Source organism: Vanessa cardui, chromosome 1 (genome assembly GCF_905220365.1).
Source record: "Vanessa cardui chromosome 1, ilVanCard2.1, whole genome shotgun sequence".
In the NCBI taxonomy this organism is placed as follows: domain Eukaryota; kingdom Metazoa; phylum Arthropoda; class Insecta; order Lepidoptera; family Nymphalidae; genus Vanessa; species Vanessa cardui.
Window position 1 is genome coordinate 2371562 of NC_061123.1, and position 27986 is coordinate 2399547.

Below are 27986 nucleotides of genomic sequence, written 5' to 3' on the forward strand. Positions count from 1 at the left end.
ACCTAATGTTGTCTTAAATTTTCGCGATTATTACACATTTAAATAAAACTAATTATAACGGATGAATCGCGTATATTAATTATTTTTAAACATCCCGACGTTTCAGACGTTTTAGACCTTATTTGGAAGGAAGTAAACCTTTTAAAATTATTACGGATCATGCTAGTTTAAAATGGTTTTTAAATTTGAAGAATCCTACTGGTCATTTGGAGCGTTGGGGATGTCGTTTGTCTCCATATAATTTTTCGATTGAGCACCGTCGTGGTTCTGAAAATATTGTACCAGATGCTTTATCACGTTCTGTTCCTGTTTCTAGTGTTACTTCTGTTTCCACGAATGATTCTTGGTATAATAATATTTTTATTCGTTGTAAGGAGCGTCCTCAGACTTGTCCAAATTTTCAAATTAATAATAATAAACTTTATCGTTACACTAAAGGTAAAACTTCTCTTAATAGTGATTTTAATTGGAAGGAGGTAGTACCAAAAGAATTAAGAGAAGATGTCATTCGTTCTAACCATGATTCGACTTTAGCTGCTCATCCTGGCATAGAAAAAACTTATAAAAAAGTTAAACTTCGTTTTTATTGGCCTGGTATGTATCAGGACGTATCTGATTATGTGTCGCGTTGTAGTATTTGTAAAGCTTATAAATATTCCAATCAAGCTACTCCGAGTTTGCTTGGTAGCCCTAAGGTTTGTTGTCGTCCTTTTCAGTGTATCAGCATGGATTTAGTTGGTCCACTGCCTATGTCTCGACAGCAAAATACTTTTCTGTTTGTTGTGGTCTGTTGTTTTACTAAATATTGTTTACTTTTCCCCTTGAGGCGAGCTTCGGGCAAAGTTATAGCACAAAGACTTGAAGATCATGTTTTCCTGGTTCATGGTATTCCCCAAACAGTTATTGCTGATAATGGTTCGCAGTTTGTAGGTAATGAATTACAATCGTTACTTAATAAATATAATATTCCGCAAATTCATTTAGGTCCTGTGTATTGTCCACAGTACAATACTGTTGAGTGTTATAACCGTCCAGTTATGACTGCTGTTTCTTCTTTGGTTGGTTCTGATCATCGTACATGGGATGTCAATATACCGAAAATTCAATTTTCTATTAATACTTCAGTGAACGATGTTACTTCGTTTACTCCATTTATGTTAGTTCACGGTCGTGAAGCTATTGTTGATGGTCAAGTTTATTCAGATTTTTCTGAACTAGATAGTTTGACGTTTGGTTCGCGTAACGATTATGTTGATAAGTTGTGTAGTTTGAAAGATGTTTTTGCTAATGTTAAAAATGAGTTGAAGAAAGCTCACGATAAAAACGTTAAATATTATAATAAGCGTCGTAGGGATATTAGTTTTAAGGTTGGTGATTTTGTTTGGAAGCGAACATACAAACAAAGTTCAGCTCCGAAATATTTTTCCGCTAAGCTAGCTCCTAAGTATGAACGATGTAAAGTTATTCGTAAATTATCTCCTTTAGTGTATGAGCTAGAAGATGATAAGGGAAAGTACCTTGGGAAGTGGCATATAAAAGATTTTAAGTGTGCTGATGTAGTTGAATAGTTGTTTCGTTTTTTTTATTGTTTTAAGTAGTTGATTAAAAAAAAAAGTCCGGGCCGCAGAGTTTATTTTGGTGTGTAACATCTGCCCTGACGTTTGGCTTCTTTAGAATGGTTTGAATTGTCTTTAGGTTTCGTTACTATAAAATAAATCCGGGTTGTAAAGATTATTTTAGTGTGTAAGGTTTGCCCTGATGAATGGTTTCCTTGGAATGGTTTGAATTGTTTTTAGGTTTTGTTACTATGAATATAGTGCAGTAAGTTTTTTTGTTTTATTAGGTTATTCTGAATTAAGTGATTATGGTTCACTAGCAGTGAGTTATGGAACCATCAGTAGAACTGTTAGATTTATAAGTAAATTGCTGTAGTGTAGAAGACTAGCATATTTTAATTTGTTTTTTTTTTAATTTAGGTTGTATTAAAATTTGCTGTAGTGTAATTTTTGCTTTTGAACTGTTTACATGTATAGACTTGTTCACAGTATTAAAGTGACATCATTGTTGTTTTGCTTAAGACTGCAAACATGATTGTTGTTTTCAGTTCTTATTCTTATTCTTGTGCTTAGGCTAAGTTGAATTCACTTTGTTACGCAGTTCGTTAGCGAAGTTCGAATTTATACTTGTTTCAGTTGGTTGATGTTGTGGAATTATTAATTCCATGTCGATGTTCGTAGATGTCGTGGTTTTTTTTTTCTCTTTTTTTCAGTTTACTCTGTGGTGATGATGCGGATGAGGGCATCCGACGAATTCCCTGCGTGAATTCTTTAACAGGGGAAGGGGGTACTGTAACCCTAAAAATTTTATTATTTCTATAATTTATTTCTACTAAAATTATAGTATTTATTTTTATAAACATTTATCGGTTTTATAACAAAACTTCGATTTTTGAACCGTAACCGTCGTTGTCTTTATTATCTGTCAATTTCGTGGAACGGCAACACTGCGTTTTCTGCGTTGTCATTCTATCGTTGTGCAGGCGCCGGTCGCATACCGACACTTGTGTATTTTAAAACGATATATTCTTTTTTTCTCGTGAGTATATTCAGTGAATATTCTGGAATATTGGAATTTAATATATTGTTTTTACATTTCGTATATTGGTTTTGCATTCGTTTCAGATTATACACGAATTATATACATACGTAAACGGAGGGTTACCTACGTCTTCAACCCATTATTCAATATATTTGAGAGGTTTAGGCTACTAAACCGTAAGTAAAACAATTTATATTTGCTTAATCGAGGCACATTAGTGGTTTTTAGAATGATATTTAATCATATTTTTCGTTAAATTCCAGTCGTCGTATAATACCGGCCACGTGCATTATTTGACAGGATACACTGTTGCCGAATATATATTTATTTAAACACTCCTGAGGTGAGGTCATGCATTAATTACCTTTGTTAATCAATATCCTACATGGCTCAGTAATTATTTATATTAATTTCTTCATATTTTACTCAAAAACTGAACATAGACCTTGTCCATGTATTGGATGACCTAATTCGAATCCTATAGTGATTTAAATCATTTAGAGGCACTATTTCGTAAATATAAATATAGTTCTTGCTTTTCCGTTTTGTGTTATTGCAAATTAAGCAATAATTTGTACATTTTTGACACTTTAAATATCCAATTCAATAGCTTCAATCTTATGAGTTATTGTTGAATTTTAGTAACCCTTTATTGCTTGTACCTGTGTCTAAGGCATTCTTAGGACCTTCTTAGTGCTTATGCAAGATAGGTAATAAGTTGTTTTGTTCACAGGGAGTGTTTTTTTTTATATGTATTTATATACATATATACTTTTAAATAAAGTATATTCTGAAGTACTACGGTGTTGCTGGCCGGACTTAGCTGATGATTGTTGCTGAGTTCGAGCATCTGCTTCGTCCGAGGAATTGCTGCATGTCCAGTGCTGCTACCGCTGCATATGCTGCTGCCGCTATTTTGGTTGCACGGCTTTTATTGATGCATTTCATTCGTGGGTTTGAGCTATCCTGCTTGCTTTATCCGTTCTTAATTTAAAGATGCCAACTCATTAATATTAGCTTTAAATTGTTGATGTTCATGACCAGATACCGTCAACGACCTCACCCCTGATGATTATTTTTTATGTAAATTAAAATCATTTTGTTTTTCAGATTATTTTATGAAATATTTTTTTTTCTCAATTAAATTTGCTTAACCAACAAAAGTTTTTTTTATTCGTTGCTCCAAATGGTGTCATTTCAAAGCAAGAATTGTAATTTCTAATATGCTTAAGGAAATATTCAGACTCCTCAGTAGTTCCCGTAACGTAGATAAGAAGAGGTTCTGGTGGTTCAACCAAATGTTGTGGTAAATACATTTTGCCGGTGGAGTAGCACTATATCAGCGGTTTATTTTAAACATCATAGCGTGACCATATGGGCATACTATATTCATTGAACCAATGATCACATCGGGATTCATCTTGTTATCATAACCTATATAGTAATTGAAGGCTGATTTATTGAGATTGGTTCTAGTTCTTGACTTAGTCTATTTTAATCGTTCATCATCCAGCCATTGCGCTTGTCAGGTTTATCAGTATCTCTTGATAAAGAAGCTTGTTCGAAGATCTGGAACTTGATCAGTTAGTCAACTAACTGTTTTGGCAGCTCTTAAAGTAATTCGGATAATTATAATCAGAACAGCTAATCACTTCTTCCCATATAAGTAATTTATAATAATTATCTCATTTTAAAATGATAATTATTATTGTTGTGATTATTTTATGTTTATTGGCATATGACGGAAATTAAGTTAGTTGTTATGCTTTTGGAATAGATTTTCATTTTTTATTTCATATTTTATAATTATTGGTTGATTGGAATATAAGTGTATCGTGATACACGTAAGGGTTTCTACCTGTTGGTTATTTTTAATGATACGGATGAAATAATTACTTTCTCCATAAAACAATAGATAAACATACCAATTTTCATAATGATCGATCAAACAGTTTCTGAGTTTATCGATGACACACATACAAATACGTCCTTTTAGCTATCTATGTATACTTTTGTATGTATAGATAGCCTATGACTTGCGCAAGTACATGTTTTTCCTGTATGCCAATTTTCATAAAGATACAGACACACAAAAATTTCAAAAATGGTAAAAATTAAGTCAGTCAAAGAACACATGACGAATTACGACAAAAATAAGTGTACAGACAGACTCTAGAGATTTATATAATAGTATAGATTTAGTACTCACGTGCGGTAGCTTTTTTATCAGCGTATTTTATGTATAACTTTGGTGTTTCTATACCGATTTCTATGGTTTTTTTTTTTATGGAATAGTTAATACTGTTAACTTTTGTGATTTGGGATGATTGAGAGTGTTATAAACGTAGGCATAGACAAATATAATCAGAAAGCTTCGAACTACTACTCTATTGGGAGTGATACGTGTTATTGTGAGTCAACCATAAAAGATAGACATAGGCTGTCATGGGATATTTTTTGTATAATTTTAAGGAGAACATTTCCGTAATACATGATTTCTGTGTAGCTTTAACCATTAAGGCTAAAAACGCGACGGAAGTTCAAAATATGGGGTACCTTCTCCCGTTTTTCAGACATTTCCCTTTACTGCTCTACTCCTATGGACTTTAGCGTGATGAAAAGTATACTATAACCAGCTCAGGAGTAAGAAAAATAATTGTACCAAGTTTCGTTAAAATCCGTCGAGTAGTTTTTATTTCTATAACGGTTATATGGACAGACAGACAGACAAACAAAAATTTTACTGATTGCATTTTTGCCATCAGTATCGACCCCTAATCACCCCCTGATAGTTATTTTGTAAAAATATTTCATGTACAGAATTGACCTCCCTACAGATTTATTATAAGTATAGATAACTAGTATATGTCATCTACGTACAATTACTATTTTTAGTCTTAAATTATAAAAGCAAATACAATCATAGCAATATACCAAGCTTACCTTTCGAGAAACCAATTAATACATATTTAAATATTATATTTTATTGTACATCACTGTTTGGAAAAAATCTGTTTTAGGACAACACAAACAAAATGATATTTTTTTATTATTTTACACATACATAAACATATACGTAATCGGGCAACATCACCAATAAACGTCAGTTAGTGTAAACTATAAATAATTATTTTCTATAATTCGATTGAACATTTGAACGTGAATTCGTTACAAGCAAATTCACATTCATGTATAATATTAGTTCGAACTATTATTTGTCATCTACGTACAATTACTATCAATGCTATTCGTAGTCTTCTATTCCGTAAAAGATATATAGCAAGCCAATATTAGCTTCTGAAGTATGTTGTGTTTCGCAATATGAATAGTTTCTTGAAAGTAATCGGATATTAAATTTCATTGATACCATTTTGGTATAGTCATATTATATTTAAAGCTTATTATAGGTTGCTATTATTATTTCCAAAATAACTGTATTGTACATTACAAAGGTCTTCAAAAAAGTCAGTCAGACATTCTGTAGTAAATTTTGTATCAGCATTGCATCCGTGCGAAGCCGAAGCAGCTCGTTAGTCTAAGATATTTTTGCAAATTATTCGTTTCTTAAATTCTATTTCTTTACTATGTGTTGTTGTCAGTGAAATGTACTTAAGTCACGTTTCACATATAATTTAATTTGATTCTGTATTTGTTTGCCCTTAAAGTGTTATTATTTTTACGATTTAACGATTTAATAAAAAAAAATACCCTATTGATGTTCTCTCTGTAATTCTCTCTTCTCTTGTAAGATTTTGTTTTATAAGATCGTATTATCCGAATCGTTAATAACTATATATAGGTATATGATCTATCGTTTTAACAGACAAACGGTAAAATTTGATAGCGGGTAGTAGATAGTCACAACTGCCTTCAGATAAATCTCTGTATTTTTTAAAGCATACCTTACATCTAACTTTCTAGCAATATTTTTGATATTCAACTCCAAAGAAAAACACATTCAAAATTTTCATTATTATAGATTTAAAGTAAATCAATTAACTCGGTCCTAAAAATTATCTGCACAGTACGTCTGTTTGTCTGGTCGGTGCAAATGTTGCATAGGATTTTGAGCTTTTCGATTAGCTAGAATGAGCATAACAAATTTAGAACATCTTCAGTGCTGCAAGATTATTAACAACATAGTATTACTAGTGATAGAATTCTGAGTAGATAATGTTATTAATTTGTTATCTGTTTGTATGTCTATTTGTTATAAATTGTACAATCAATTTTGAACTAATTTGTTCATAAGGCTACTCGCTTGAACATAGCGTAGAACTGATCTTAATCTACTTTGTTGTGCGTTAGTTTAATTTAATATGTCTGTTCATAAAAATAATACACTTATTTCATTTTACTCGTAAACAAAAGTAAAAAAAATATTTGTACATTTTATGTGACAGTATCGTTATTCCGATAAAATAAAATTTACAAAATTATATATCAGCAAAGATCAATTTCCGATAGCCTTCCGCTGGAGGCACTATTTGCCAACTGGACGCTTCACCCTTAGAATGGGTAGCTATTAAAAAGCAGTAAAGGAGCAAAGGCTTCATTAAGCCTCGTCACCGGACCAATACGTGACCAGAATATTCGAGGGGCGACTATTATGAGGTACGGTATTTGTTTAGTATCGTTTTCATATCGGTTTTTATTATTAGTACTAGCTGCCTTTTACTGCCCGCGACCTTGTACGCGTTTGAATTTAACAAAAAAATAAATTGTAGCCTAAGTTATTCCTTATTATATCAGTTATCTGAAAGTGAAAGTCCCGTCAAAATCGGTTCAGCTGTTCCAGAGATTAGCCGGAACAAACAGACAGACAAAAATTGTAAAAAATGTTATTATAAGTATGCATTGAGTAAGAAAGGGCTACTTAAAATTACAAACGTCTGTGGAGTGTCTACTCCAATTTTATTATATGTGTAGATTTTAGGAAGAAATAATTATGAATCTGCCTTCTGATGGTTAGTGGATACCATCACTACAGACTTTGGACTTTGGTTTCGTAATCGAATTGATTATGATACTACCACCAAACAGAATTACTTGGTATTGTTGATTTCCCTTTACAGAGCTAGTTAGTCTAACTAAAGGTACAAGGGGTACCTTAGTTTCCAAGGTTAGCGAGGTATTGTGATGTAAGGAATGGTTAAGTTTTCTTACAGTATCATGTCTATGTGGGTTGGTGACATTTACGAACGGGCAGCCCATTTACTTGTCTACCTACCTATACTATAAAAGTAAAAATAGATACACAAATGTAATAAAAAAAATTTGTTAAAGGTCAAATACAAAATAAAGCAGCCTGTAAATTTCCCACTGCTGGGCTAAGTCCTCCTCTCCCTATTGAGGAGAAGGTTCGGAACATATTCCAATGCGGGTTGGTGGAATACACATGTGGCAGAATTTCTATGAAATTAGACACATGCAGGTTTCCTCAAGATGTTTTCCTTCACCGCCGAGCACGAGATGAATTATAAACACAAATTAAGCACATGAATATTCAGTGGTGCTTGCCTGGTTTTGAACTCTTAATCATTGGTCAAGATGCACAGGTTCTAACCATTGAGCTACCTCGGCTCAAAGTTCAAATAATTGACGATTATTAGATAATTTAGTTTTCGTAGAAATAAATATCATTTAATTATTTTTACCTTACGTTAAAAATAAATCTAAGTTATTAGATAATTTAATATCGTTAGTCATAATACAGCCGTTTGTAAAACGTCAAGTAAAGAAAATTAGGAATGATGACAAGCTTCGGTATTCGACCGCCAAATAGATTACATCCTCTTTGTATGAGATGAAATCTACTTGTCCTGTGTTTTATTTGGAGCCTTTGACGTCACGCTCTGAGCTGCGGTCACGTTTTCAAAGAGTTATGATTCATTAAAACCAGAGATAAAAAGTAATAAAAATATCATATGTGTTCTTTGAATGTATCAAAACTAACTACAATGTGACGTCCAATCTTGTTTTTGCACGGTTCTCAAATTTAAATATTACTTTTTTATTTTTATTTTTGGTTAAAATTTTCAGTAGCCTATTTTTATTTAGATTGTATTTATCTTCTAGCTGAGATGGCCCAGTAGTTAGAACGCGTGCATCTTAACCGATGATTTCGGGTTCAAACCCAGGCAATTACCACTATATATATATATATATATGTGCTTAATTTGTCTTTATAATTCATCTCGTGCTCGGCGGTGAAGGAAAACATCGTGAGGAAACCTGCATGTGTCTAATTTCATCGAAATTATGTTCCAAACCCTCTCATTAATGGAAGAAAAGGCCTTAGCCCAGCAGTAAGAAACTTACAGGCTGTTACTTTACTTTTTATCTTCACTTTGACAATTTGTGTCGTATTCAATATAGGTGATTTAATAGACAATTATTTTTTTAAATAGAATGGTGAGATCGGTAGCATTAGAAGCTATGTATTGCACACTAAATTATGTGCTTAAATTAAAAAAGCAAGTCCAACTATTTTTTTAAATTAATCAATACATGTGTTAATAATATTTCATTATACAGCACAGCAGTAAATCGACTAATTATGTATATTTTACGAAAACGAATTTTTGCCATGGATATGTACACTGCAAAATGCGTCACCTGATGGTAGACATATTAGAAGTACTATAACAAATATTAATAGTTTCTCATAATAATAATGCGCTAAAAACCTTGGAAACTAAGATGTTATGTCCCTTATGCCTTCACTGGCTCACTAACTCTTCTAAATGCACAACAAGAATATATGATGATGATAATTACTTAAACGAGCTTGCACAGAGTCCTATCCCCATATATGTGTAATGTGTACTATAAAGTTTATACTTTAACGAATCAACAAGGATTAAACGAAACTCGGCGTATCTAGTATATTTTAGAATAATTTGTTCCTAGTGCTTTTTAATATTAAATTAATAATACATTTCCATTTATATGAGATAGTAATATGTTACATTACAGCGGCCCTCCCTCAGAAATGCATGTTACGATAACGTATACATGTTCGCATGTTACAAGTGACACAGAGTAACGATAGCACAGAGCCTGGGTGTATTTTATAGTTCACTGCTCTAATAAAGTCGATCGATAATACAACTCAAATAATTTTGTTTCCCAATGATACGTTAATTGAATCATATTTTTTAATGTGTTTTTATAGAACAAATCTTGGGCAGATAAGTTTCGGTGATACATTTTTATGTATCTCTGATTTTTGTTTTGCGTTTTAAAAGTAACCTATTATAAAATTTTCAACATATAATAAATTAACTATAACTTAATATAATAAAGTCATATCAATGTCGGAATAAGAAAACAACAGCCTGTATTACAATAGGCAATTTAATATAAATAAGCAATTCAAAACCAGTTAAAGTATATTCTAAAAGCTAGTAAGTGTATAGAACAGTTCACTGGCTAGCTCTACATTTGCTGCACTCTGTGACTTGAATGGGTATTAAATCGAGCGAGCCCTCAAAGGCAATATTGCGACTTTGTGGCGCATTTATTAAACGTCCAGGTGCAAGCCTCGATATTAAAACTTTACAATGTATTTTACTTTGACTTATTATTTGCTTCAACGTGTCACGCACGAGACTGAACCAATTAATTTAACGAGATGCTCATACACGAATGGCATTTACCGGTGGTGGGGCTTTACACAAACCCCTCTGGGCGGGTTGCCACCCACTTGCTAATTATTCCACTGCCAAACAGTTTCAACAGTAATACCTATAGTAATGGCGTACTAATACATATTAAATATTATATACATGCGTACCGAGCTTGGCGGCGCGTTGATGGTGCAAGACTATGCGTACATATGTATGTATGTCTAACTGCACCAGTGAAGATGTGCGAAGATAAGTGCTTGCTTATTAGTAATCATTACATAGTATAAAACAATGTCGCTTACCGCCGTCTGTCCCTATGATGCTTAGATCCTTAAAACGGAATTTGATGCGGTTTTGTTTTAATAGATAAAATGATTCGAGAGGAAGGTTTTTGTATTGTATATAGTTAAGAAAAAATGATAATTTAGACATTCTCCGCCATACTTAGTAACAGCATCGCACACGTGCAAAGCAGAGTCGGGTTGCTAGTAGTATATAAACTTAAAAAAAGGTGTGAAAGGCGCTTGAAAATATGTACGAAGATGCTTATTAGATTGTACAAATGGTTCAATTCTTGTAGGGTAGTTCAAAATACGGTTGCAGGAATTAACATAGATTAATAGCATTGGCTTCGTAAGGAATAGCATTTTAGTAAATGGTTCGGAATTTGAAACTCCGTGTATATTATATAATGAAAATGTTTCAAAATTGTTTGCACAAAATGCAAATTTCTTGATGATGTTGTCCCCTTCACCCTACCCCATGACTTGAAACGTAATTACAATTTAAACGCTTCAAATATCCACTCGACTATTCAAGTATTTCAGTCTTTACTTGGATCCGGCATAAAAATATAATATTAACAATATTCGTCGTAAGTACAACTCTTAAATGTAGATTATACTAGCTGTGCCCGCGACTTTATACGCGGTTGAATTTAACAAAAAAAAATGTTATTGTAGCCTAAGTTACTCCCTATTATATCAATTATCTGCCAGTGAAAGTACCGTCAAATCGGTCCAGGCATTCCAGAGATTAGCCGGAACAATTAGACAGACAGATAGACAGACAGACAAAAATTATAAAAAAAATAATTTAGTAGTACCGTGTATAAATACATATGCATTGAGTAAAAAAGGCTATTTTAAATTACAAACAGATACTTCAATTTTATTATATGTATAGATAATAACAGATCATCAGAATAAATAATAAATGTATTTTGTTATCTGTGCATTCCTAGACTATTTATTTGTTTGGTAATAGTGAGTTTTCAGCGTATATTCGCGAAGGTTATTTGTCAATAAACAAGATTCTTTTCTTCCTATATTTGTCTTCCAATATAAACTTTTTAGGTAAACCTTTTTGGTAGCTCGGTAACTGGTTTGAAATATTATTAAAATCATTATTTTCAAAAAATATAAAAGCCTTTTAACTTTAAAATAATTATTTTCTTTCCACTGAAATATAGTTTGTTCGGGTCCGTTAGTTGCCTCTGTCGACAGTGATGCTTAAACCACGACTTAAAACTTATACTTTTGCTAAGTTACTCTTACTCAAGAGTCAGTGCAAAATGTAGTTACAGAATTTTAAAGTGCATTATCTTGGTAGAGTATTATTTAAAAAGATTGACTGTGTGTTAATTACAGGTATACAGGGTGAGTCAATGTAATTAAAAGCACAATATAACACCTGAGTGCCCGTGATTGGTAACGTAAGGAATCGCTTATCCATCTTACTCTGTCGAGGTCTATGGACGTAGGTTACTAACGATTAGAATCCATTTATCTAAACTTCCACTTTAACGAAATAAACGGATAGACAAATGATTCCTCTAGAGATTTTTGTTGCTTGATTTCATTTAGTCATGTAATGAAGTAAAATCGCTATTAAAATTATTAATGCTATATAAAAAAAAAAACAAGATTTAAGAAACTTCAAAACACAGCTACAATCTAGATAAGTGCTAGTATCAGATTATCCGTATTGGGCGTATGGCACTCTATACTATAGTATAGAGTGCCATACGCCCAATACGGCGAGAGGTATAATGACCTGTGTTAAACACAAAGTCATTGATTTGTTCAGGATCTATAAGGGTTGGCCACACTTAGCTGCGAAGTTCAAACAGTCTAGTTGTGGACGACTAAGTCAGTAGGACCAAAACTGGATCCCCGTAGAGGGTCATCGATCGCTCGACACCGGCATAAAGCCGGCAAACTTGCCTCGGTCCCTCGAGAGATTGCAACTTGCGCAATTTTGACAAATAAAGCATAGTTGCTCTTGTTAACACTACCAATCATAGTTGTTATAAGTAGTGTGAGATAATTTATATATCTATATATACATTTAGTATTGATCTATTCACTCACGAGAACGCGCCCCTCCATGTAAAATCATTATTGGCGTGCATTAGTGTTAGTGAGTGACGCTCGTTCTTACGCGATGTCTTGGTGTGCGTGAGACGACTTCTAAGTCGTCTAATTTGCATTTTTTCTGTCTTTATTCTTGTAAAGAAAGTAAAAATGCAAATTGGATTATATTAGTTAAGTTTCTTTTTTAAAAACATTATTAATTTAATAAGGAATCTTTCGCGAGTGCATAGAATTACACTAGACGGGATTATTGTATTATTAAGATTTAATATTAATTTATCGTCATTTTTCAAAACTCAAAGCTACTACTGTTCAATATATTCCGAACATCATCGACTAAACATTATATCATTACTTAATATCTATATGACAGCCAATAATGCAAGTTGAAGGCGTTAATCAAATAAATATGATGTTATTTTTATGTAAATAAATGAATGAGTAACTAAATTTACAGTGTGAAGTAACAGCCTGTGCATATCTCACTGCTGGGCTATACTGTCCTCTCATTGGTAAGAGAAGGGTATGAGTTTATACTACGGAGCTCAAGTGCGGCTTAGTTTGTACACATGGGGTTGATTTTCATCGAACACGTGCTTATTCTCACAATGTATTCATCCCCCCGTACACGAGATGAATTATAAACACAAGTTAATTATTCACTAAAGGTATTAATATTACACACGACTCGACCTCCGTGGTCGAATGGTGTGTACACCGGTTTTCATGGATACGCCACTCCGAGGTCCCAGGTTCGATTCCCGGCCGAGTCGATGTAGAATATCATTAGATTTCTATGTTGTCTTGGGTCTGGGTATTTGTGGTGCCGTCGTTACTTCTGATTTTTCATAATACAAGTGATTTAGCTACTTACATTGGGATCAAAGTAATGTATGTGATGTTGTCCAATATTTATTTATTTATTTATAAGTCTTTATTATTAAGTACGTGAAAATGCAGTTATACATGCAAGGGTTTTGATTAAGAAACATGTTTTTATAGTCATTACATTTGATTAAAAATAAATACGACTAAAATGTTTAGAAGAGAAACGACGTAAGTTCCACTGCAATCAGAAGAATCCATTGACATTTCCCAAGTGATTTGTAGTTCACATTAAACGATACATGAAACCGAGCCCAAATTTAAAGAGTACTTGTTGCGCCCGACTCCACGTCTGGCTCCACGCCAGCCGTAGAAATAAATCTGATATCATCGTGTTCGGAAATTGTTTAAACGTTTACTGGTACATCGGCGATAAGGCATTACTTTACATTCTGTTATATTGGAATACAATTTTGTACTTTACGTAAAACATTTTTTTATCTCAATGTGCTAAAACTTTATTTAACTTATTCATGTAACGTGACTACGATAAAAGTGGTTCAAAATAATATAATTTATATTTGTTTTTTATAGTATTACACTATATCTATATACATATACAGACTGTAACGCCATAATTCCATCAGATAAATTTAATAAAATTGCACCTAACATAAAAATTCTTCATAAAGATACACTTTTCCTCCTCGGTGCACAACTATTTTATGAGGGCATAGAGCCTATTCTTAACGATAAAATTAAAATATTTTCGGACAATTTTGACAGACTGGGCATTTTAAATTCTCATATAGCTTATACCATCTTAAAACATTGCCTTTTTGTTCCAAAATTAATGTACATTCTACGTGCGAGCCCAATCTGGAAATATCCTAGTCTTACCAATCAAATCGATGCCACCCTTAAAAAAGCTTTAGAAAAAATCCTAAATTTATTTCTTGATGAATACTCTTGGACTCAAGCTACACTTCCCATTCGTTTTGGTGGCATCGGCGTGAGAAAAATTTCAAGTGTTGCCCTCCCGGCCTTTCTTTCTTCTGTACATAGTATTTCAGACCTTTGTTCAGAAATTTTAAAATCAAAATCAGTAAAAATCATGAATGTTACTGAGGCGATAGAGACCTGGCAGGTAAAGTGCCCTAATGATGATATCCCTAAGGAAGTTACAAAACAAAAACTTTGGGATTCTTCATTGGTTCACGCTACACTACACAGTTTGACACAAAATTTAACAAGTGCTCAAGACCGTGCCAGGCTTCTAGCGTTATCATCTAAAGAGTCTAGTCACTGGTTGAATTCATTACCCTCTAAAAATCTTGGGACACTTTTAGATAATGAATGTTTTCGCATATCGATTGGTCTCCGACTGGGAACACCTCTGTGTTCTGAGCACAGATGCCCGTGTGGAAAGGAGGTAGACTCTTTCGGTTTACATGGTCTCTCTTGCCCAAGGAGTTCAGTTCAGTAGAAGGATAGGAGCATATCCCGCCACGATACTCCAATGCCGGTTGGTGGAATGCACGTGTGGCAGAATTTCTATGAAATTAGACACTTGCGGGTTTCTTCACGATTTTTTCCTTCACCGCCGAGCACAAGATGAATTATAAAGACAAATTAAGCACATGAAACAGCGGTGCTTGCCCGGGTTAGAACCCGCAATCATCGAATAAAATTCACGCTTTCTAACCACTGGACCATCTCGGTGTCAAAAGTCAAAATATCAGCGGTAGAGAAATTATATTTAGTGATAAAATTACATAAGCAAACCGAGTTTCAGTAATTCCGAGCTAATTCCAAAAACAATGGACGAACTTTCGTTTAATTTAGACCAAGTTTTTAAAGAAACGAGTTCCAATTCATTATGAAAGTCATACTTTCAGTTTGTAAAAGAGATTTGAAATGCTCTTAAATCGCTAGCTCGAGTTTAGCCACTTGAAACTTATGCACGTTGTTTCGTGCAGTCGACATCCGTACTTGCGTAACGTTTTTGACATGATTAAAACCCCTTTTAATCGAAAATTTATTTCAAATTACATTTACGATGTTAGATATTTTTCTATGGAAATGATAGGCGTACGGGTGAATGGCTTAGACCGACCAAGGACACCGTAAGTCATTTTAGCGATTTCTTACATCGTCAATCTTTAACTTTATAATGGGCCACTCATACTTAAAATCGAAACACAATAATCTCTACCCAGACTATTACTAGTCAAGACTACTAGTTACACAGGAGTTACTCAAAGCTCTACCATCAAGTAAATATTAAGTTTTTGACGTCCAATCAGTAAGACATACATACACGGAAAATATATGAGTACATACTCCATGCTCCAAACCTTCTCCTCTAAGGGAGAGGTTGTCAGAAATTTACAGGCTGTTAATGTAAATCTTAAAAAAAAATACAGTCAACATTCAAATATAGATTTAATGTCGGAACGTTAAGTTCGTTACTGTGAAAATTCAAATAAATACCGTCAACACGAACAAAGCGTTGCTAATTATCGGGACCGGTCATTAGTACAGAACTCATTATTGGCGTAAAATGAAAAATATGCTGAATACATCTTCTGTCTCAAGTCTCTCGGAAAATATATTTGTTTGTCGTTCGAATAAATTTCGCGTAAACATCTCGAACGGCTGCCAAATCGGTAAGACCAGTGAAGACGGTTCGCTCCTGAATCAATAGTTGATAATGTTCTCATACCCATTCTTTTGTATACAATATTAAAGAAATTTCACAGGACTATCTATATTGCTATCTCTTTTTTCAGTACCGAATTAAATAGGGTAGGTTATATATAATCTTATTACAGTAATTTAAAACAGGATATTTACCATGTTTTTTTTAATTTGGTGGAGTTCGATATTTCGATATTAATTACGAATGTCTTGTTTACGAGACTCAACTCTATCTCTCTCCTTAACTCTCTTTATTAACGGCACTTTACATTGTTACGTTGTCGTTTAAAAGGTGAGTTTTATTATAGTCATTGACATATATAGCTGAATATTAATAATAAAAATACACACACAGACACAGGACACAATAAGTATTTTTTATAACGTGTATATGTCGTCTACTATCCCAGAAGTATTTTAGTCTTCTTCTTTGAAATCTCATTTTCTATATGAAATACTATCACGGAGCATAAGTTTCGCACTCAGAATAGCTATTAAAATTTTCGTACAAAATGAATTAAATCTCCTTAAACTCATTGTAGCTCACGTGCTTTGAGGAATTATAGCTGAAGTAAGAGTTTCGAAGTTGGCGCGGTGAAAGTTTGTTTTCCAAACTTCAGCCGGCGGTAGCACCTCCTATATCATTTGAATTATGCACGTAGATATTTAGTACTTGTATAAAACTTTGTATCGATTACTATCTATAATACTTATGAGTTGATGTAAGTAATAGCCCTTTAGTATTTTTTATTGGTGTAGCTGGCAAACGAGCTGGAAGAGATTACCACCGCTCGTAAACATCTTTTACACCAGAGGCTTGCAGATTGCAGCTTGCAGAACACCAGAGGTTTTGCTGGCATTTAAGGAATGACTAAGCTATTTTTTGGTTCCTAAGTCGAATCGGTTCAAAAAAACTGAAAATGCAGGTAAGAAATTTATTAGTTCCATTTTTTCCGACAAATGATTAATTTGATTATATAATTTCGTTGTTAATGAATAGTGTACTTATGAATATTAAAAGAAGATTTTTTTATATGTTTGTACTCGAGTACCTAGTAGAAGATCGTTTCAATTTCCGATTTGCAAAACTGTGACATAAATAAATTCAGAACTCTGTGTCGACGAAGAAGCTTCAATAAATTAGGCGTATTAAGCAAATGAATCCCTCCTTTCTGTTTTCGCGAAGAAATCTTAATTAAGCCGATGAAATATATCACTTGCATTTAACGAGAGACGCCGTCTGACTCAACTCGCTAAAATACCGGTTAAGTTTCCCGCTTTTTAAACTGTTCGAAATTTAAATAAATGTATTTTAATTTTCAAATATATCTTTTTTAATATCGTTGGTTTTTCTAACTTCAGTTATACATCTTTCTGCCCAGAAAAGAAGAAAAGTTAAAAATATGCTGAAAGATAATTAAAAACTATTCCAGAAATTCTTTTGACTTTATTTGTGTACTGTAAATTACGACACAGCTATATAAAATTAATTATTATTTTTTCTCTTTCAAATACAATAATTTGCTTACAAAAAATAAATAATAATATTTAATTTTAACGTATATTGTACTATTTGAAAGACTTAATAAAAATTCAAAAGCTGTTTAAAATGCAATACGTTCATTAAGAATGAACGAAGACGAATGTTATACAACCTCCTTGTTTAAATAAAATACTTTAAAAAAGAAATTAACATCACTGTAAAGTGGAGCTAAAGACTCGCTTCGTTCAAGGGTCATCAATTTGACTGTTTAAAGGCGATAGAAGTTATTTTTCCTCAAAGTTACCGAACGCTCTGAAAATTATCCTTCGTAACCGTTTCATTTGTGAAAAAGGGTTGACCTCGTTTCGACTTTAACGCTATTGATTATATGGTTATTGTTATTTATAGATAAACTTGCAATCAGTAAATTTTAACAGATAAAAAAATTGTTTCTTTGTTCGCTTGTCACGTCTTAATTACTCAATAAATCGTGATGATAATTACCTTACACGATGATAAACACATCACCCCAACAGCTGGTTTAACAAACATCAAGCAGAGGCTAAAAATTGGTAGATATATAAATAACTGTAAATAAATTACCAACCAATGTGTATAGGCATATTTTCATCCGATTAAGGGAAAATTTTAGAGCTTAATTTCTCCACAGACGCGTAACTATACACCAAGTTAATTTTTTTTATGGTATAGGTTGGTGGACGGGCATATAGGCCACCTGATGGTAAGTGGTCACCATCACCCATAGACAATGACGCTGTAAGATATATTAACTATTCCTTACATAGTCAATGTGTCAATGTATCCAACCTCGGGAACTCAAACTCAAACTCAAACTCAAATTCCTTTATTCAATATAAAAGCATTACACTTACTTATTGATTGTCAAATAAACACTACCACCGGTTCGGAAAAAGGAACACCCTGACCTGAGAAGAACCGGCGAAAGAAACTCAGCGGGTCTTTTTTTTTCTGTTATTTTTTTTTTTGTCAAATTTATAAGGTACATAGTAGTATATGATTAGAAATAGCCAGGAGGCGATCGTTTCATTCCCAAGGTATGCTATCAAACATAAACTCGCTAATTGTATAGTAACCTTTTGCACACAAGCGTTCCTTAACAATTTTTTTAAATTTGGCAACAGAAGCATTTTGAACGCTTTCTGGGATCCTGTTGTAGAAGCGTATACATTGCCCCACAAAAGAGTTACTGACTCTATGCAGTCGAGTAACAGGAGTAACAAGATTGTGTTTGTTCCTTGTACCAATGTTATGAGAATCACATTTTCTCATAAAAACATTAATATTTTTCCGTACATACAAAACATTACAAAATATGTATTGAGAAGCAACAGTCAATATCTTAATTTCTTTAAATCTATGCCTTAATGATTCCTTGGCTCCTAGGTTACAGATTGCGCGAATAGCCCTCTTCTGCAGCACAAATATAGTTTGGATAGCGGCTGCGTTACCCCAAAGCATAATACCGTAGGACATTATACTATGAAAGTAACTAAAATATACTAGTCGAGCCGTATCAACATCAGTAAGTAATCTAATTTTTTTGACCGCAAATGCCGCAGAACTCAGTCTACCCGCCAATCCGTTTATGTGGGGGAGCCACTGTAACTTGGCATCAAGAGTAAGGCCAAGAAATTCAGTTGTTTCAACTGGATCCATCGATTCCCCATTGATAAGTACATCGGGTTTTACATTTTGCACATTTGGTGTGCTAAATTTTACAATTTTAGTTTTTTTATTATTCAGTCTAAGATTATTTACGCTAAACCAATGTACTATATCGGACATAGCATTGTTTACATCGTCATACTGAACCTGTTTCCTATTAATTTTAAAAACCAAAGAGGTATCATCAGCAAACAATACTATATCATGTTTGTTCCCAACAAGAAAGGGTAAGTCATTTATGTATATGAGGAATAGAAAAGGTCCAAGAATTGATCCTTGTGGGACCCCCATACCAACTGAGACCCCAGGAGACCTTGTCCCTTTAACGTCAACCCTCTGAATTCTATTATTAAGATAGGAAGTCAGAAGGTCGAGTGGACATTCTCTAATTCCGTAGTGATATAGTTTCCTGACCAGAGTTTCATGCTGAACACAATCAAAGGCTTTGGATAAGTCGCAGAAAATCCCTAAGGCATCCTGCGACCCCTCCCAGGCCTCATAGATATTTTTTATAAGTTCGATACCTGCGTCGGTAGTCGAGCGACCCCTCATGAATCCAAATTGTTTTCTGTGAAGCAGATTGTGTCTATTGAAATATGCTAATAATTGATTTAAAATAATTTTTTCAAATATTTTGCTGAGGGTAGGTAATATTGAGATAGGCCTATAGTTATTAGGATCTGAAGTGCTACCAGATTTAAATATTGGAATGACTTTACTATGTTTCATCAGGTCAATCAGGAAATATACCACGCTGAACACAATCATTGAATATTATTGCAAGATAAGGTGCAATCACATCAATAATTGAGTTTATCACCTTTACAGAAATACCCCATAGATCAGCAGTTTTCTTAATGTCTAATGATTTAAATGCACAAATTATGATATTGGTGTTTACAGGGGTAAAATTAAATTTTGATTTGCATTCTCGTACATTTTCTTTCATCAATGATTCGGCAACAGCTGGAGAAGAAATAAGTAACCTAGTTGTAGAAATTGGTATGTCAGCAAAAAATTGTTCAAAAACTGAAGCAACTTCCCGTTCACTATTTATGACTTTATTATTATAATTTAAGTTTAATTCGGAGCTCCGATTACCACTTCTACCAGTTTCACAATTTATAACTTTCCAGGTCATTTTTATTTTGTTATGTGCATTCTTAATTCTATTTTTTATAGTTAAAGACTTAGCCAGAAAGCACACTTTTCTAAATAATTTTGAATAGTTACTTACATAGTTGGCAAAAGTGGCACTATGATTGTACGTCCTTTCATTATAAAGCTCGTACATTCGTTGCCTACTTTTATGAATTCCAATAGTAGCCCAATCATTGAATTTCAAAAAGTTTTTCGTATTAACTGTTTTAGAAGTGAATATTGCATTAAACTTGTTTCTAATTAATTTAAATAGGTTATTATACAAAACGTTGGGATTATCACTAAGAGTTAGGTGAAGGAGATTGGCCATAATATTACTTCTAAACTTCTCAATACGACTTCTGGTCAAAGGAACAAACATTATTTTTTCACAATTGCTTATTTTATTAATATGAAAATTAAATAAAGCCTGTTGTCCACAGTGATCTGAATTTAGTTTATTAATAATCATTTTATTTTGTGGAATATGGGTTGCAAATATATTGTCTATGCAAGTTGCTGTGGAATCTGTTATTCTAGTTGGTTCTAAGAACAGATTTACCAGATTATATGAATTTAACAATGATCTGAATCTAATACTTGTGGTTGTATTATGCAGTAAATTTATATTAAAATCTCCACAAACAATAATTTCTTTATTACATTCAGATAATTTTGATAAAACATTTTCCAATACATTTTCAAACAATTCATATAATCCACTAGGGGGCCTGTATACGCATACAACAATGACACGCTCAAGCTCTGCACAGGCTATTTCTATAGTTTGCTCAATAGAAAGGCTCACAATATCTTTACGTTCCTTAAATTTAAAGTGTTTACTCATAAGTATTAAAGAGCCACCGCGAATAGCTTTATTCCTACTGAACAAACTAGCCAACTGGTGCCCACTAAAGTTAAACATGACCTGATAATTCAGAAGCCAATGTTCAGTTAAACACAAAATATCAATATCATTACAGGTCAAAAATAATTCAATATCTAGGTCCTTCCCTAACATTCCTTGAATATTTTGGTGCACCAGGCTTACAATTTTATTATTAGTTATTTTCCTTTTCTTTTTATTGGCTTCTATGGTAACTATACTATTGGTGCCAGAGACTACCTCTATTGTCTTAGAGTTTAATTTAAATTACTTGGAACATATTCCAAAATATATGGTCTTGTATTATTATACTGCTCAATAGAAGCAGTTGTCTGGTCAACCAAACAGTTGGTTGATTTTGTAACAATAAAATATGATAGAGTGCTTGCTATCTGTCTCTTATAAAAATTTGATAGGTGACACCTATCACATGTCAATAAACATGAACTATTATTAATTATATTATTAATATCAATTAATTCAATTTTATTATTGATGTCATTTTTTGATACATAATAACTATTTGTCATTATATGTAACCTATTATTTAATTTAAACCTAATTGCATTTTCCTGTGGCAATCTTTAATATAAGGAAATGTGAACATTAATATTCTTTCTACATTTAAATTTAATAATTTAGTGTAATAATAATCAAGAATTTTTTTGTTCACATTTCCCCTTCTCCCAACTAGTATGATTAGTGTAGTAGAAGGACAATGAGTACAATTCAAAATACTATTCATTATATGTGAGTAACTTGCACCTGGCATACAATAATTTGTTACTAATTGTCCCCTACACATGTCATTGAGCAAAACACCCATATCTCTTCCCATTCCATCACTATAAATTTTAGTACATTTTTTGGGAGGAACATGATGTGTTTTGCTTGGTATGGCGCTGACATGAGCTGTTGACTGAGATGGAGGCACCATACCAGGGCACAGCCCAGAACAATCCCCAGAGTCAGAAGCGCCCCGACAATCACAAGCATAGTGGTTTATGAGAGAGTCAAAGCGCTCCGAATTATACTTACTTAAGTCTAGTAGATTGTTCATGGCTGCGATATGACCAGTAATTTCATTTTGGGACAGTTCATATTTTTTTGATATGGTGTCTAAGGAGCTTTTTAAATATGATATCTCAGCCTGAAGAGCAGTCACATCAGCCTCATAACCTTGTCTCATATCTTTCACATGCTTATTATACTCAATCATTTTTAATTTGAGTGTATTTCTTTCCTTACAGATTTTTTCATAATTAAGGCAATTATTTCTAGATTTTATCAATTTTTGTGTTTTCTTAATATACCTATTAATTTTAATATATTTCTTGAATTTATTATTACTTAATACTAGACTGGAAGAACCCATGTCATCACCAGTCAAATCAATTGTCGAAATGTCTTTGTTACTGGTGAGCGGGGACACTAATGTGGCTTTATATCCAACCAGTTCATCATATAGACACTGGGTTTGAGAGGCCTTCAAGTTGAGGTTATTGTTTTCTAATTCTGATATATATTGTTGGGCCTTATGTAATTTAGCTTTTAAGTCATTGGTGAGCATAAGAGCTTGCTCATACTCATCTCTGCAATTATCAAACCCACTGACTATTTCTTGCAAATTATTATTTTGTTCTTCCATTTCTACATATCGTAAATGTAACTGCGAAAGCTCAGATTTTAATGCGTTGTTTTTATTAAGAATTTGCAAGAATTCTTGTTCATTATCATCCCTTTCTTTTAACAGTAGATCACACTGAGTCCTGGATGCTTTTAGTTCCTGGAGCGTCAGCTGGAGTTGTTCCTCGGCCTGACGCGCCTTGGTGCTACGAGTCATCATGTTTTATAAAAATAGAAGTTATTAGATAAAATAATATAGACGGCGTCAGTGTGATCAAACAGTTGATATAATATTTGACTTGAAAGGCCAGGAGGGCTTTCACCAGAAGAAGGGCCTTCACCAGAACTCATTTTATTTAGAGCGGGTAGATGGGCGTGGTAAAATAAACGATCCAGTCCAAAATGTTAATTACAATTTAATAATCACTGGAGTCACAGGAATAGTTCAAATACACAGCACTTTCATATAAAAATCAACTAAGATAGTTTAAACAAAACGGCAATATGGCGGCAATCACAGCGATTCGTCATAAGTGTGTTGAACGGGCGCCGTCTCGTTTTTAAGATGGCTGCTCGCCTCCAACGACAATGACGCTTCGCTAGGTTGACAGCTTGTCAACCTGATATAGGACGGAAACGCCGTCACGGCCAGACTGACATTCGACCGTCCACGGGCGTTTAATCTGAAACAAATTAAGTAAACTGCGTAATCTGCTCGTTCATCCTGACTTAATGCTATTTAGCAACTACTCAGCACCACAGATAGACCAATCGTTTAGAAATATGAACCTAAATTTTAATATTCTATCTAAAATTTGTCTCTGACACCACACTTCACATATTTAAACATCCTGACAGGTCTACCTCATCCAAGATATGACCTGGACGACATCTTTCGTCTTTACGAATAGCCAGACAAGCCAATCCTTGGCAGGATATGACCCGGACGACACCTTTCGTCTTTACGAATAGCCAGACAAGCCAATCCTTGGCAGAATTTGGCCCGGACGACGCGTTTCGTCTCACTTATAACTAGCAATCATCCAGGACAAGTCAGCCCTCGTAATGGACCCGACTCGGACGACAATTTTCGTCAGATGATGCTAGGTTCATCACATGACAAGCTGACCCTCTGCATGGGTGAGGCTCGGACGACAAATTTCGTCTACTCTCTGGGACTAAGAAGTGCATCATCTAATCAACAAATTTCTAAACATTCAAAATATTCACGACGTAAATTACACATTCAACACCTGGCAGTAAGTATAGTAAATAGACAAATAACTACCTATGATGGTGAATTGTATTGTTTCAATGTATTTCAACTTCGTGAATAACGTCCCACGTTTCGGGGTCTGAATGAGCACTCATTGTGTCTGAGTTGGCTGACATAGTACGTGAGTCCACGGAAGCGATATCCGAGCATACGGTCAAGGTGTCTAGACGGTCTTATGACTCTTCCTCATTATTACAGCCTAATATATTGTCTTCATTATCCGACGCCGTCACGGCCTCATCCTCATTCAAAAGACTAGTCGCGATTTCTAGTAATCCGATATGTACCTGGGGCACTGCGCGCAAATTCTCGTGAGAGTATTTAAGAACTCGATTGGAACTACCTGCTATGCTTTTAAGTTTTTAACGATCATTATTTAAAACTTCTGTAATTACAAAAGGACCTCTGAATTTCCTATCCAATTTAGTTTTATTGCGTTCATTGTTTTTTTAATGAACACGTAATCACCTTTAGAAAATGGTTTAATTTTTGCGCGACCGTGGTTAAATCTAACAGTTTCAGATTCAGCAGCTTTCTGAATATTTATCGAAGCATCCTCCCTAATCGAATCGACATCCAAGCGAACCGCATTATTGTTATCGATACAGTTTATTTTAGCCATACCTAAAGAATCGGAATTAATCCCGAACATAAGCTCTGATGGTGAATATTTAGTAACAGCGGACTTGGTAATATTTAGGGCAAGTTGAATATTTCCTAGTTCGTCACGCCACGTTTTGTTAGGGTCATTTTCTACTATAGTTAAAATGCTCTTGAGAGTACGCATTACTCGCTCGACTTGACCATTTGCTTTACTGGAACCCGTCGCTATAAAGTGAAGTTCTATTTTATACTCATCGCAAAATGACTTAAAGTCAGAACTGATGTAGCAACGACCTTGGTCTGCAATAATTCTTTTTGGTGCTCCAAAAAGATTAACTGCTTTTTGCAGTGCATTAATCGCACTCTTCGCATCAAGAGACAAGGTATGTTCTAGTAAAACGAACTTTGTGAAAGCGTCTATACACTACTTTTTGAGGGTCTACCAAAATTATCTCAAATACTCCTGTCTTAACTCGTTTAGTCGGCGTACTTTCGAAAAAACTATCAGAATATTTTCTTAAAATTGAACTCAACATATCCTTATCACACCCTTGTAAATCTGTATCAATTTGATATAAATCTAAAGGATTCGATTTATTACAAAACTTTGATTGTTCTTTGGCATATATAACAAGATTATCATTGTCAATTTTAACACATAACCCTAAATCAAAAATATCTCTGCCAATTATAATAGGATCTGATATGTTGCAATGCGGTACTACATGAAAGGGCAAATTAATAAGGCGATCACCGATTTCAACCTCACTTAGAATTTGTGTAGTACATAGCAGATCATTGCCACCGATACCACTAAGATAAACAACGTCTTTACGCGCAGTACCCAAAAGTTTATCACAATAACTTTATTTTAAAAGCGAACAAGATGATCCACTTTCAAATAAAAAAGGGACAGACTCACCGGAAGATGTTTTCAAAGTCCCCCTGGATGGACGGTGCTCACAATGTTGGACCTCCTTGACCGCAGCCTTGCTTCCATTCTTCTTGTCAGGACAGTTAGTTGTCACGTGTCCTTTTCTTCCACAAGTGTAGCAAGACACGGAAGTTGTTTTCTCCAATGTTTGTGACAAGCTCGGTACCTCTTGAGATGCAGATCCGAAGTTGTCACGACGTTTTCGACAGTCTGCGAAGCGATGTCCTCTTATTCCACAGAAGCTGCATTTGCCTGAGAATCTTTCAACTGACCGGAAACGCTTGATCTCAGGTTCACTGGTATCTCCACCACCATCCGATTGGCGTTTTAAGGACACACCTCCGAGTAATCGAAATAGTTGAGTGCGAGTCGTAATATTGTGAGCATTTAATTCGCGACGTATTAGTCCATCCTTTTTACACAGTACTGATATCACAAATCCAGTAACTACTTCTTCAGACATCGTGCACTTCGGAATTCGTTCAATCAAGCTCCACAGACGTAGTGCAGATTCGGAAGCTGTTTCTTTAGCAGCGATTTGAAATCGTAATATGTCGTCGAAGTAATCCTGCAGCAACTTTGGTTTTGAAAATTTCGCCATTAGACATTGCTTGACCACGGTCCAGGTCATTTCGTTTATATTCACTTTAGTAATGCAGGCTGCAGCTCGTCCTTTCAAGGCGCTGGTAAGGGCCATGAGCAAGTCTATTCCGTTTAAATTTTTCTTAAGAATGATAGCTTCGGTTATATTGCACCAAGCCTCAACGTCAGATTCTTCGTCGCCTGGGTTAAAAGGTAGCAATTGCGTAGAATGGCAATTAGCAGTTGGTGTTTGCTGACTTGCGAGAACCCGAGATAACAACGCCTCCATACTGCTTAGTAACTTTTCGGCATCCGATTTTGTCCGTTGACTCTCAACTTGAGCACCATCGAATCCCACTTCTGATGAAAGGCCAGGAGGGCTTTCACCAGAAGAAGGGCCTTCACCAGAACTCATTTTATTTAGAGCGGGTAGATGGGCGTGGTAAAATAAACGATCCAGTCCAAAATGTTAATTACAATTTAATAATCACTGGAGTCACAGGAATAGTTCAAATACACAGCACTTTCATATAAAAATCAACTAAGATAGTTTAAACAAAACGGCAATATGGCGGCAATCACAGCGATTCGTCATAAGTGTGTTGAACGGGCGCCGTCTCGTTTTTAAGATGGCTGCTCGCCTCCAACGACAATGACGCTTCGCTAGGTTGACAGCTTGTCAACCTGATATAGGACGGAAACGCCGTCAGACTTATAAATTGTGAAATAGGGTTTCTATAGTAAGTTAGAGGGATAACAAGAAGTTGAACAAGAAAACTTTTTAAAATTGAGTTCGTTACCTGCGTAATGTCAGCTGACGAACACAACACAAGAAAACACTGCACATTAACGAACGACACTCAGTATATTAATATACTTTTTATATATTACATTAATAACTTGATATAAATACAAAATTAAAGATAATACAGTTATTTTTTATAATAAAATAATAATTTTTATTTGTTGAGAGAAGTTTTTTATGACATTAGGCTAGTGTTGCCACAGGAAAAAAAAGATGTTATGTCCCTTGTGCCTGTAGTTACACTGGCTAGAAATATAAAAAACAAACGGTATCATTTAATATAATTAATACAGGTTTCCTCACAATGATTTCTTTAATATCGTACATGAGATGACACGAAAACAACTTAAATAACTTTATTTATAAAGTAATACTAGTTTTGCAGCTGCATGAAAGTGCGAATTCGTTTTGTAACACGGTCTAAACTTCTCGGAATATTCTCTGAAATACCTAATAGTTGTTTTGTAAGAAGTTAACGTTATCGGAAATGTGATATCTTAATAAACGAATTTGCTGTTACCGTAATATTTATAAAATTAAACGTTCCGTTTTATAATGATTGTGAAACAAGTTATGCTTTATGAATAACGAATAATAAAATAGAAAAAAGATATGCGGTGTATTTATTTTATTATATTGTAACACTACAATAAAAGGTTGATAGACTCTATGGAATAACTGATTGCATACTATTTGATTTGACAGTTTGTCCATACATTATACATGAGCAATATTTTAGGGTTTAAGCCTCAGAATGTAAAGGGACTCGCTTCGACGTCGAAGGGTTCGCGAAGCGCCCGGTTAAGTCACAAGTA

General features: G+C 34.1%; 2 protein-coding genes across 3 annotated transcripts; both read right to left on the minus strand.

Moving 5' to 3' along the window:
* Window positions 1–195: 195 nt before the first annotated feature.
* Window positions 196–27342, minus strand: LOC124539374. The gene is made up of 3 exons (XM_047116786.1): window positions 27167–27342; window positions 22253–23177; window positions 196–267 (listed from the first exon to the last, which is right to left on the minus strand). The coding sequence occupies exons 1-3, from the start codon at window positions 27211–27213 to the stop codon at window positions 196–198; spliced, it is 1044 nt and encodes a 347-aa protein (XP_046972742.1). The 5' UTR covers window positions 27214–27342.
* On the minus strand, window positions 23278–26549 carry LOC124534090. 2 transcript variants are annotated; one of them, XM_047109762.1, is made up of 2 exons: window positions 25773–26549; window positions 23278–23654 (listed from the first exon to the last, which is right to left on the minus strand). In XM_047109762.1, exons 1-2 carry the CDS (start codon window positions 26479–26481, stop codon window positions 23650–23652), a joined length of 714 nt encoding a protein of 237 aa, XP_046965718.1. In that variant the 5' UTR covers window positions 26482–26549; the 3' UTR covers window positions 23278–23649. The 2 variants fall into 2 exon arrangements, with proteins under 2 accessions (XP_046965718.1, XP_046965725.1); XM_047109769.1 differs by lacking the exon at window positions 23278–23654 and having other exon boundaries at window positions 25521–25994; window positions 26082–26549.
* Window positions 27343–27986: the final 644 nt, after the last annotated feature.